This window comes from Dama dama, chromosome 7 (genome assembly GCF_033118175.1).
Source record: "Dama dama isolate Ldn47 chromosome 7, ASM3311817v1, whole genome shotgun sequence".
Classification (NCBI taxonomy): domain Eukaryota; kingdom Metazoa; phylum Chordata; class Mammalia; order Artiodactyla; family Cervidae; genus Dama; species Dama dama.
The window spans coordinates 28,271,737-28,284,381 of record NC_083687.1 but is presented as its reverse complement, the minus strand read 5'-3'; the positions used below and the strand labels follow the sequence as shown (position 1 = coordinate 28,284,381).

The 12,645-nt window shown below is 37.5% G+C and overlaps 1 protein-coding gene across 1 annotated transcript; it reads right to left on the bottom strand.

Moving 5' to 3' along the window:
- Positions 1-1,412: 1,412 nt before the first annotated feature.
- On the bottom strand, positions 1,413-10,842 carry LOC133059250 (butyrophilin subfamily 1 member A1-like). The gene is made up of 6 exons (XM_061146251.1): positions 10,716-10,842; positions 6,477-6,497; positions 5,397-5,423; positions 4,889-4,915; positions 2,613-2,639; positions 1,413-2,440 (listed from the first exon to the last, which is right to left on the bottom strand). Exons 1-6 carry the CDS (start codon positions 10,840-10,842, stop codon positions 1,917-1,919), a joined length of 753 nt encoding a protein of 250 aa, XP_061002234.1. The 3' UTR covers positions 1,413-1,916.
- Positions 10,843-12,645: the final 1,803 nt, after the last annotated feature.

Sequence of the window (12,645 nt, the reverse complement as noted above, 5' to 3'; positions counted from 1 at the left end):
TCAAGATGTTGGCATGGTGATGCTTCCTCTGAAGGCACTAGGAAAGGATTGGTTCCAAGCCTTTATTTTTAAGCTTCGGGTGGTTTGCCAGCAGCTTTGGACCTTCCTTGCCTTGTGGCAGCAAACTCCAATCTTCAAAAGCTGTTCTTTCTGTGCATGTTTATGTCCAAATCTTTCCTTTTCATAAAGACAACAGTTATGTTGATTTAAGGACCTGTTCTATGCCATCTTAACTAACTATATCTACAATGACCCTATTTCCAAATAAGGTCATATAGTGAGGGACTGGAGGTGAGGCTTTACATATCATAGGATATACTAAGAAGGAAATAAAAACAAGGGAAATATAAATAGAGAATTTAGATAAGTATTTTGAGAAGTTTGATTATGAAAGAGAGTCAAAAGAGTTAATAAGAAGATGTAGAGTTGTTGGAAAATTGCATTGTTTTGATTTTAAGATGGACAAGATTTAAAAATTTTAAGTTTATGGTAGAAAAACTAGTAGGAACACTGAGAGGAATAATTGATGGACCTCAGTACCATGTAAGACACAGGATGGAAAGATGGGTAGAGAGAAGAGATAGATTGGTGTTCTGTAAAGGAAGAGGGATATTTCTCTTAATGTAACAGTGAGGGAGGAGTATTGCAGAGTTGGGAGATTTAGATAAGTTTGCTATATTTGTCATTATAAAGATGAGGCAATTCCCTTCTAATTGATCCTATTTGTTATTATCATTACTATTCTTTCAAAATGGAAATGCAGTCTTATATTGAGAATTAGGTGGGAGTAGAATTAGAAGTTTTAAAAAGTGGAACTTTTAATGAAATTGACTGCAAAGGCAAGGGAATGTAAATGACTGGAGACACATGGGAAGATTGCCAGATAGAGGATTGCCACCAACAGTGCTACTGCCCAAGTTGTGACAGGTTACTACACATGTATAGAATAACCATTCTACTCATCTGTGTGGATTTATAGCATGTTCAACTATATGAACATTTGTCCAGTATGAGAAATGAATAATAGATTCATTCATTTTGGGATTTCTTTCCAAGCAGATGTGAAAAAGGACAATGAGATCAGAAATTTTCACTTATTAGTAAAAGAATCCCTAAAATTGTTAATCCTGGCTTCTAAATAGGAAAGAGTAGGAAGTGAAGTCAGGAGGGTCTGATGAGTCAGGAGAAATTGGGAGACCCTAACTTGACTCATACACTGGAGGAGTAGGAGTTGCTAAGAAATCAAGTACAGGACTTCACGCCTACCATTTCACTTAAATATTCAACTGTGGGTGTCATCTGTTGCCATCCTTAAAGGGAGGGTATACTAGCTAGGATTGAATTCAATTACAAATGACAAAAATTCAAAGTATAAAAAGCTTAGAGAGATAACAGTTTATTTCTCACTGAAGACAATTTAGGAACTGAGTAACAGAGTAGTTCCGCAAGTTATCAAAAACGTAAGTCATTGTATCTTGTCTGCCACCCATGACTTTTACATGGTCACAGATGTTTCATTAATTATAGATTTCAGGCATCATAAAAAGTAAACAGAATGAGAAAAGCACACAGTTTTCCTTTAAAGAAACATCCCAGAAATTATACAGAATAATTAATCTTATAATGCACTGCTCATCATTTAGTGATATTCAGCTGGTAGTCTAAGAAATTTAACCTTTATACTAGGTTGTCACAGTCATAGTAATAGTAGGAGTTTATGATTAAGGAAAAAGAAAGAAATGACATGAGAGGCAACAATCAGTCAGTCTCACAGAACTTCACCTTGAGAATGAACCAGTATGCAGGAGGGGAAAAAAATCAATTTGTGGCCAGTGGGGAGAATTATAATGATCACTTGGGCCCAATGCAGTAATTTCTCATGGAGGTGTAGGCACATGAATTACAACATCTGTGTTCTACTCCACCTGGACAGTGGTCAAGGGGCCAGAGTCAGGGGACCAAAGTCTGAAAAGTGGTCTTAGGACACCATAAAATGTCTGTTTGGAAAATGTGAAAATGTGGGATTCATCTGTCATATTATAGAAAGATACATCTCCAGCCTCATAATCCAGGAATATCCCCACACTAAGGGGTTTTTCTCTTAGAGTAAGATGAGTTTCTGAGATGGTAAGGGCCCAGTAATCCTCCTGGTAGAGTCTAATGGCCCAGAAACCATTCTGTGGGGACATTTGGAAAGTCCCCTTCCTTGATACATTATCCCTACAAACTCCCAGGTCCCAGGAATGCAGGTCCCCAACTTCCACCTCCCAGTAGTATCTCCCCGCACAGATTTGTAGCTGACCCAGCACACAGGAAATAGAGACTAATCTCTGTGTGGAGCTGGGTAGATCTTGCTGTATTTCTTGCAAGGTTACTCCTCTCCCCTCTTCAGTCAGGAGGAGGCTGGGATGAGCAGTGGCTTCATCAAGAGTCACATTTACTGCAAAAACAATTAGACTATCATGTTTATGGAAAGAGTCTCAGTAGGCCTGGGCCAGAGGGCCCCCATTCTGTGAGAACTTCTCTGGCCCTGGGAAGATCCAAGTCATCTTCACCCGTCTTCCTTTCTTACCCCACAAGGAGCGGGGTCCCTCCTGGACCATCATACTCACCAGCTTGGAACTCTTCTTTCCTCCAATCTGCAAGGAACATATGAATGTGAGAAGCCCCATCTGATAGATAAATACATCCATCTGTTCAGATTATGAGTATAAACTCTCAAGGATTAATTTATGAGTGATAATATCCAAAGAAAATATTCTTTGATATACTTGCACCTCTTTTCAGTCTGTTAAATTATGTCTGGCTTTAAGAACTGATTTCTTCAACCAACATTCCTGTAGGATAAGTGTCCATAATCTATTTAAGATGTTAGAAAAGAAATAGAGATTATGATATGTCTGACCAAGTAAATTCTTTTTGTTGTAATTTCCTCAGACTTTATAGGTGATAATCTTTTACTTATCCTCAAAGCATGATCTGAGATGTCAATTAAAAAATAATAAAACAAATAATAAATGTTGGCTAGGATGTGGAGAAAAGGAAACCCTGTAAATGGTTGATGGATGTAAACTAGGGGAAAATAGTATAAAGGCGCCTCTAAACACTAAAAATAGAACTGCCATATGATCCAGCAATTCCACACCTGGGTATATAACCAAAGAAAATTAAAAACACAAATTTGAAAAGGTACATGCACCCAATTGTTCATACTACACCTGAATTTAGTATATATATATATATATATATATATACTACAAATGACTAAATATTGTTCCTTTGTATGTATGTATGTATATATATATACACATACTGAAAACTGTTCCTTTGTGTGTCTGTGTATATATAAACACATACATGAAATTTTGACATTTGCAACAATATGGATGGGCCTGGAAGGTATTACTATTAATGAAATAAGTAAGACAGAGGAAGATAGAGTATGTTATCACTTATATGTGGAATCTAAAAAATAAAATAGTGAATGTAACAAAACAGAAACAGACTTACAGATATAGAGAGCAAATGTAATTATCAATGGGGAGAGGAAAGAGGAGAGGAACAATATTAGGGTTTCAGAGGTACAAACTACTATGTATAAAATAAATAAATCTAAAGGATATATTGTACAGCATGGGGAATATGCTTCTCTGGGTTGGAAAGATCTCCTGGGGAAGGAAGTGGCAATCCACTCACGTACTCTTGCCTGGAGAATCCCATGGATGGAGGAGCCTGCTAGGCTACAGTCCACTGGGTCACAAAGAGTTGGACATGAATGAGTCACATCCCTTTCTTTCTTTCATGGGGAATATAGCCAATTTTTATAATAACTTAAATGGAGTATAGCCTACAAAATTTTGAAGTCACTATGTTGTACACCTGAAACTAATGTAATATTGTAAGCCAACTATGCCTTGTAGAAAGTGAAGAACTAAAGAACCTCTTGATGAAAGTGAAAGAGGAGAGTGAAAAAGTTGGCTTAAAGCTCAACACTCAGAAAACTAAGATCATGACATCCAGTCCCATCACTTCATGGCAGGTAGATGGGGAAACAGTGGAAACAGTGGCTGACTTTTTTGGGGCTTCAAAATCACTGCAGATGGTGATTGCAGCCATGAAATTAAAAGATGCTTACTCCTTGGAAGGAAAGTTATGACCAACCTAGATAGCATATTAAAAAGCAGAGACATTACTTTGCCAACAAATGTCCATCTAGTCAAGACTATGGTTTTTCCAGTGGTAATGTATGGATGTGAGAGTTGTACTATAAAGAAAGCTGTGCACCGAAGAATTGATGCTTTTGAACTGTGGGGTTGGAGAAGACTCTTGAGAGTCCCTTGGACTTCGAGGAGATCCAATCAGTCCATCTGTTCATTGGAAGGATTGATGTTGACGCTGAAACTCCAATACTTTGGCCACCTGATGCAAAGAGCTGACTCATTTGAAAATACCCTGATGCTGGGAAAGATTGGGGACAGGAGGAGAAGTGGACGACAGAGGATGAGATGATTGGATGGCATCATCGACTCTATGGACATGGTTTGGGTGGCCTCTGGGAGTTGGTGATGGACAGGGAGGCCTGGCGTGCTGCGGTTCATGGGGTCACAAATAGTCGGACAGGACTGAGCAACTGAACTGAACTGAACTGAACTATGCCTCAGTTATTAAAAAATCAAATAGAAAATAATAATGGTCAAATTGCTAAAATTTAATATTTTAAATACATTATTATCTTTTAAAATACTGAGTAATTTATTGAGTTCATAAAATGCATATTTTGGAGTTTCTTTAATTTTTATTGTATTGTTTTGCATGCAGTAGGTATTCATTTAAAATATATTTTGCAATAGGATAGTTTTTTTTTTTAATCAGAATCCATGTCACTCACCAGGGTATAATGTTGACTCCCTCCAGCCTGCAAAAACCAAAATAGGAAACTTTACTTTTTTTTCTTCCATTTTTTTTTTCTCATTGTCTTTTTCATTTCTCCTTGTCTTTGTCATAAATTTTCCTCTGAATTCTTTGGACTTCCTCTTTTTATCCTATATTCTCATATTCCATTTTTAGAAAACACAATGATAAAAATGATCACATGGAGGGTAGATAGAAACATAGAAGCAATAAAAAGCGGGAGGGATGAAGGAGAAGTGGGAAGGAGAGGACATGAAATAAATTAAGGAAGGAAGGGGAGAGAAGGAAGAACATGCTGAATCACTGGTGGTTTGTCTTTTGAAAATAATTAATTGAAATTACTAGAATTTAGCAAGATAACTTTTCAAATGCTTTTTGCCTACTATAAGCATTTTTGTTGTATTTCTAAATCCTATTCAACTTCTACAGCAGAAGAATCTGAGATTTAGAAGAATAAAGGTTTCTGGGAAATAAGCTTTACTCACCTAATTTGAACTGAGCCTTCCTCCTATCTGAGAGAAAACAAACAGGTATATATACACATATATAATGTTAACTAATTAATTAAAAAAATGGTTTCTTAACACCATAAAAAAAATTCAAGTAAAGTTATACATGTGCACATACATGTGCCAATGCTAGTAGTGTCTGAAAGTTGACCAAGTAATGTCCATTTTAAAAGCAACTAAAGAAATCTCTGAAGCCTACTGCACCTGAAAAATCTTCCTACAATTTGAAGAATATAATTTGATATGTAGGGACATGAGAGTTTAATAATTCTTATGATATAGTACCAAAATAGTGTAGGAATAACTTGAAAAATAACTTTAGATTTTAGGTTTACAATGGAGTTTATTTGAGTGAAAAAAAAAATGTATGTATAAAGACCTTGAAGTATTAATGATTGAAAAGGTGAAAACAAAAATAAAAGAACAATAATTATGGTTGGAAAAAAAATCAGGCAAAGTCATGCAAAAAATATTTATACACCTTAAATCACCTGAGAATATAGTCGAGAGAAATGAACTAGGAAATCTCAAGATTAACTTGACATCAATATATATAGCATAATATACAGGTCAAACAAAAAAAGGAATTTATCTCACTCAGCTACTTTGGAGTTTTAACTTTCCCATAAAAACAAGCACAATATCATATATAAAACAATGGGCACTCCATATCAGAGCAGATGTTGAAGAACCCAAATTAAAAGAAACTTTCTGTCATCATTCTTAGCTTAATTTCCTTTATCTCACCAACTGTAAAACTAACTACTGTAAAATGAATTACTGTAAAATTCCAGTAATCACCTGGACTATATTAATAGAAGAAGCCTAAAAATAAAGCATAGAAAGGAAAGGAAGTGAACAAAAGCTGAGAGAATGAAAAGGGAACTTAACATGGAACGAGTTCAGGAAGCTAAAAAAAAACAGATAGGGTAATTTGAAATCCACAAGAAGAAAAAGGCAAGACAGGAGTGAGTAAGAGGTAATGAGATAGGAAGTGATGGGAAATTTTTTTTCAAAGAAATATATCAGCAAAAAAAAATGTCAGAAAAAAGTTACCAATTTCCTTCTGAAGATCTTCTGAAAAATAAAATGGAAATCTCATGTAAATATCAAGAGAAACCAATATAAAAAATGAAAATGAGTAGAAAATTTCCATTGCATGGTAAACTGGAAGGATGAATGTGATTAGAAACAAACAAACAAAAACTCCTGGGGGGGAAAAAAAAAAAACAGCCAAGGAAGCACAGTTTTATCTTCAAATACTGAGAAAAGGAAGTGAATTTGCCCAGTTGAATAAATAAAGAAGAATGATGATGATTAGGGCAGAAAAACTAACTAGGATTTTATCCCATACATACATATTTTATGAATAGTATTAAGGACATTCATAATTGAAGATTTGGACAAAATACATATTTAATAAAAGAATAAAATAATTCCATAACAAATGTTATCTTCATAGTAGCATGTTGAAACTGATTTTGAGTTATGCAAGTCTTTCTACGTCAGATTAAAGCAGTTGTCTCTAAGTGAAACAATTTGTGTGAATTGTAGTCAATAAACACTAAGTCCTGAGAGTATCTTTTTAGAAGATGTCATAGCCATTAAGAAAGCAAATGACTACAAAGCCTGAGTATATTCTTTGGTGACTGCAGCCATGAAATTAAAAGCTGATTGCTTGCTCCTTGGAAGAAAAGTTATGACCAACCTAGATAACATGTTAAAAAGCAGAGACATTCATTTGCCAACAACGGTACGACCAGTCAAAGCTATGGTTTTTCCAATAGTCGTGTATGGATGTGAGAGTTGGACTATAAAGAAAGCTGAGTGCTGAAGAACTGATGCTTTAGAACTGTGGTGTTGGAGAAGACTCTTGAGAGTCTCCTGGACAGCAAGGAGATCAAACCGGTCAATCCTAAAGGAGATCAGTCCTGAATATTCATTGGAAGCACTGATGCTGAAGCTGAAACTCCAATACTTTGGCCACCTGGTGGGAAGAACTGACTCTTTGGGAAAGACCCTGATGCTGGGTAAGGTTGAAGGCGGGAGGAGAAGGAGATGACAGAGGATGAGATGGTTGGATTGCATCACCGACTTGATGGACATGAGTTTGAGCAAGCTGTGGGAGTTGGTGATGGACAGGGAAGCCTGGCATGCCGCAGTCCATGCGGTCATAAAGTCTGACACAACTGAGCAACTGAACTGAACTGACAATCTTTTCTGAAGTCTGATGGTTTCTATTTACACTGAACAATAGTGCAATGAAATTTAATTGAGTTTTCAGTTGAGAGAACTTTTAAAATTAGATTTGATAAACTCACACTCTCAATTTTATCATGTACCTCAGAAGAAGTTCAAAGAATTGAAGTTAAGACTGTAATGAAACTTCCATTTCTATTAACTTACATATAAGTACACCATTTGTCAGCACATAAATATTTTATAAGTAAGCCAAAAATTAATGAAATACATTAATGTTTATTTTATATTCATGTATTTGAAGGGACTTAAAATATGAGTTAATGGAGATAAAGTAATGCTAGGATTACATGAGAAAAATGTTAGAAGATCATTCTTTAAGCAGTTTATTTTTAATCTTATTCCTATAATGTGACTCTAGGCTTTATGGGATTTCCCTGGTGGCTCAGATGGTAAAGAATTGCATGCAATGAGGGAGACCCAGGTTTGATCCCTGGGTGGGGAAGATTCCCTGGAGATGGGAATGGCTACCCATTCCAGTATTGTTGCCTGGAGAATTCCATGGACAGAGAAGCCTGGTGGGCTACAGTCCATGGGGTCATAAAGAGTGAGACATGAGTGAGTGAATAACACTTTCACTTCACTTTCAGGTTTTATTGAAGTCCTTTAAAAAACCTACATATACATTTCAAGGGATAAGCTCTTGTCTAGAATTCATGTGTTGTAAATAGTATCTTGGGCATTCTTGCATGTTATAAGTTTTAAGTTTTTATATAGGGCTTCCCTGGTAGCTCAATAGTAAAAAATCTGCTGCAGGCGATTCTCTCCCTGAAGAAGAAAATGGCAACCCTATCCAGTATTCTTCCCTGGAGAATTCTATGGACAGAAGAGCCTGGTGGGCTACAGTCTATGTGGTTGCAAAAGAGTTGGACACAACTTAGCGACTAAACAACAATGATGATATAAAAGTACATATGTGCTTTTCCTACATTCTTTGAAGAAACCTCTTTGGTGATGCTAATTCCACTGCTTCCACCTTTTCCCATCATTCCTATATTCTCTAGACTTAACCATCTATTGATACTCATTCATGCCTCTCAAGTAATAACCTTCCTGAATTTTTATGCCTTCTAACCCAATTTTCCTCATGAGAAAAATGAGGATATTGTTATACAATTCCAGTGAAGAAAATCTTATAATTTTTATACAATGAAATGAAAGGAAGGGAAATAAAATATTAAAAGGTAGGTGAAGTGGGCTCTAATAATATCACCTGAGCTTATCTTGGATAAAGGTAGCACAACAGTTTTCTAAAAAGTACCATAAACTTCTAAAGTATATTATTAATAAAAATTTATTTTATAGAAAAGATCTGTATACATAGATTGGAATGGCAGGATAAATTATGCAAATGATAATGGTGAAAATTGAATAACAAATGAAGATGCAAAACTTCAGTTAGAATCATAGGATCATCAGAAAAATTCATTTAAAGCATATGTAGATTGGAATTGCAGAAAATGTTCATTGATAGTTGAAGAAATAAGAACAAGGAGATCAAACCAGTCAATCCTAAAGGAAATCAATCCTGAATATTCATTGGAAGGACTGATGCTGAAGCTGAAGCTCCAATACTTCAGTCACCTGATGCAAAGAGCTGACTCATTGGAAAAGACCGTGATGTTGGGAAAGGTTGAAGGCAAAAGGAGAAGGGGATGACAGAGGATGAGATGGTTAGATAGCATCATTAACTCAATGCACATGAGTTGAGCAAACTCAAGGTGATAGTGGAAGATAGGGGAGACTGGCATGCTATAGTCCATGAAGTCACAAGGAATCAGATATGACTTAGCATCTGAACAACAAGAGATGACATAATGACTAGATAACAGAGTAAACTACATAAATGGGATTAACCTTTTCATTGTCTATACTTAGCAGAAAATAAAAAAATAAAGAACCAATTCATTTAAAAGCAAGTCCTATATGCAAAACAGAAAAAGAGACACAGATGTACAGAACAGAATTTTGGACTCTGTGGGAGAAGGCAAGGGTGGGATGTTTCGAGAGAACAGCATCAAAACATGTATATTATCTAGGGTGAAACAGATCACCAGCCCAGCTTGGATGCATGAGACAAGTGCTCAGGACTGGTGCACTGGGAAGACCCAGAGGGATTGGGTGGAGAGGGAGGTGGGAGGGGGGATCGGGATGGGGAATACATGTAAATCCATGGCTGATTCATGTCAATGTTTGACAAAAACCACTACAATATTGTAAAGTAATTAGCCTCCAACTAATAAAAATAAATGGGGAAAAAAAAAGCAAGTCACTATGTCAGGAAGGAAAAGGACAAAAATTTGAAACACATCCATAGTTTTCAAAATGACTCATATCTCTGACAAGTTGAAACTATAGGATTCAAAGCCCATCTCAAAGGCCAATAAAAGGCAACAGAATTTTACATGACCCCCACCCCTTACACAGAAGAAGGTACTAAGACAGGAAACAAAACCTGAGAGGAGATACCATAAGATGTGTCTGGGATAAATGATATCAATCATTCATCTTCAATTGAACAGTCACATTTTTAAGAAAAAAATGCAGGAAGATTGCTTACAAGATGGTGGAGTAGAAAAACCTTGAACTCATCTCCTCTTATGAGCACACAAAAACCACAACTATCTGCTAAACAACCATCAATAAGAGGGACTGGGACCTACTAAACAGATATTCTATAACTAAAGACACAAAGAAGAAATCACAGTGAGATGGTAGGAGGGGCACACTTGTGATATAATCAAGTCCAAAATCCCCTGAGGGGTTGACCCAAAAACTAGAGAATGATTGTATTGCACAGGTTTTCCCACAAGAGTAAGAGTTCTGAATCCCATATCTCTGCAACCTGGGGGTTTGGTGTCAGGAAGAGGAGCCCCCAAATTATTTGACTTTGAAGGTCAGTGGGGCTTAAATTGCAGCGGCTCCACAGGACTGGGGAAAAAGAGGCTTCACTCTTAAAGGGTGTGCACAAAATCTCATGTGTACCAGTATTGACGGCCAAAGCAGTAACATCATAGGAGCCTGGGCCAGACTTACCTGCTGGTCTTGGAAGTTCTCCTGGGAACATAAGAGAGGCACAGCTGTAGCTTACTCTGGGGAATAGGCACAGTGGTGGATATATTGGGGAGTATTCATCTGCATGAACTCTTACTGGAGGCGACATCTTGCTTAGGTCATTAACACCAAGTTCTGGCCCCACCCAACAGTTGGTAGGAGCCAGTGCTGGGATGCTTCAGGCCAAACAACCAACTGGGGGAAATACAGCCCCACCAATCAGCAGACAGGCTGTCCAAAGATTTCTTAAGCTCACAGCCACCTCTAGACACACCCCTTGACCTAGCCCTACCCACTAGAGGGCCAGGACCTAGCTCCACTCATCAGTGGTCAGCCATTGGCCCCTCCTGCCAGAAAGCCTACACAAACCTCTAGACCAGACTCATCTACCAGGCAGCAGATGGCAGAAGCAAGAAAACCACAATCCCACAGTCAGTGGAACTGAGCCTGCAATTTACACTAGCATGTGAAGAGCCCACTCATTGGGAAAGACCCTGATGCTGGGAAAGATTGAGGGCAGAGGAGAAGGGGGCGACAGAAGATGAGATGGTTGGATGGCATCACCGACTCAATGGACATAAGTTTGAGCAAACTCTGGGAGATAGTGAAGGACAGGGAAGCCTGACAATCCTGCCATTCATGGAGTTGCAAAGAGCTGGACACAACTGAGAAACTGAACAACAAATTTGTAAAATAGATAGCTAGTGAGAAGTTGCTATGCAACACAGGGAGCCCAGCCTGACGCTCTGTGATGACCTAGAGGGATGAGATGGGGGGAGAGGAGGGATGATCAAGAGATAGGTGATATATGTATAGTTATGGCTTATTAGCATTGTTGTATGGCAGAAACCAACAAAACCTTGTAAAGCAATTTTCTTCCATTAAATAATAAATTAAAAAAAAACAACAACAGATCAGACCCTACCCTGACCCTTGAGTGGTGCGAGGGGAGTGCACTACTGGGACACCTAAGACGTCCCCTACAGAGGGTCACTTCTCCAAGGTTGAGAAATGTAGCTAACCTCTGCATGTGTATGTGTTAGTTGCTCAGTTGTGTCCAACTCTAACATACATAAAAACACAAACAGAACTTCAGATAAGATGAAGCAGCAGAGGTATATGTTCCAGATGTAGGAACAAGAAAGAAATGCAAATATGCACATACACACTAGACAGGTGCTCAAAAAATGATAGGGAATTGCATGGTAAAAGCACTCATCTAACCAAAACTGTATCTGCAGCAATAATCATATGTGTTAAATATTTAAACACAGTCCACTAGAGTGAAATGGCTTTAATGTTTTGGCAGCTTATATAAGCAAAACCTAAGCCAGAGATGATATGGAACTAACAGAAGCAGAGGAGATTAAGGAGAGGTGGCAAGAATACACAGAATTATACAAAAAAGATCTTAATGACCCAGATAACCATGATGGTGTGATCACTCACCTAGAGCCAGACATCCTGGAGTTTGAAGTCAAGTGGGCCTTAGGAAGCATCACTATGAACAAAGCTAGTAGAGGTGATGGAATTGCAGCTGAGCTATTTCAAATTCTAAAAGATGATGCTGTTAAAGTGCTGCACTCAATATGCCAGCAAATTTGAAAACTCAACAGGGGCCAGAAGACTGGAAAAGGTCAGTTTTCATTCCAATCCCAAAGAAAGGCAATGCCAAAGGATGTTCAAACTACCATACAATTGCACTCATCTCACACACTAGAAAAGTAATTCTCAAAATTCTCCAAGCAAGGCTTTACCAATATGTGAACTAAGAACTTCCAGATGTTCAAGCTGGATTTAGAAAAGGCAGAGGAACCAGAGATCAAATTGCCATCATCCACTGGATCATAGAAAAAGCAAGAGAATTCCAGAAAAATATCTACTGCTTTATTGACTGTGCCAAAGCCTTTGA

Coding starts and splice junctions, on each gene's coding strand:
- LOC133059250 (XM_061146251.1), bottom strand. CDS start 10,842: ATGTCGCCTCCAGTAAGAGTTCATGCAGATGAATACTCCCCAATATAT. Junction 6,498..10,715: donor AGAACTTCCAAGACCAGCAG/GTAAGTCTGGCC, acceptor TTTATTTTTCAG/AAGATCTTCAGAAGGAAATT. Junction 4,916..5,396: donor GAAGGCTCAGTTCAAATTAG/GTGAGTAAAGCT, acceptor TGGTTTTTGCAG/GCTGGAGGGAGTCAACATTA.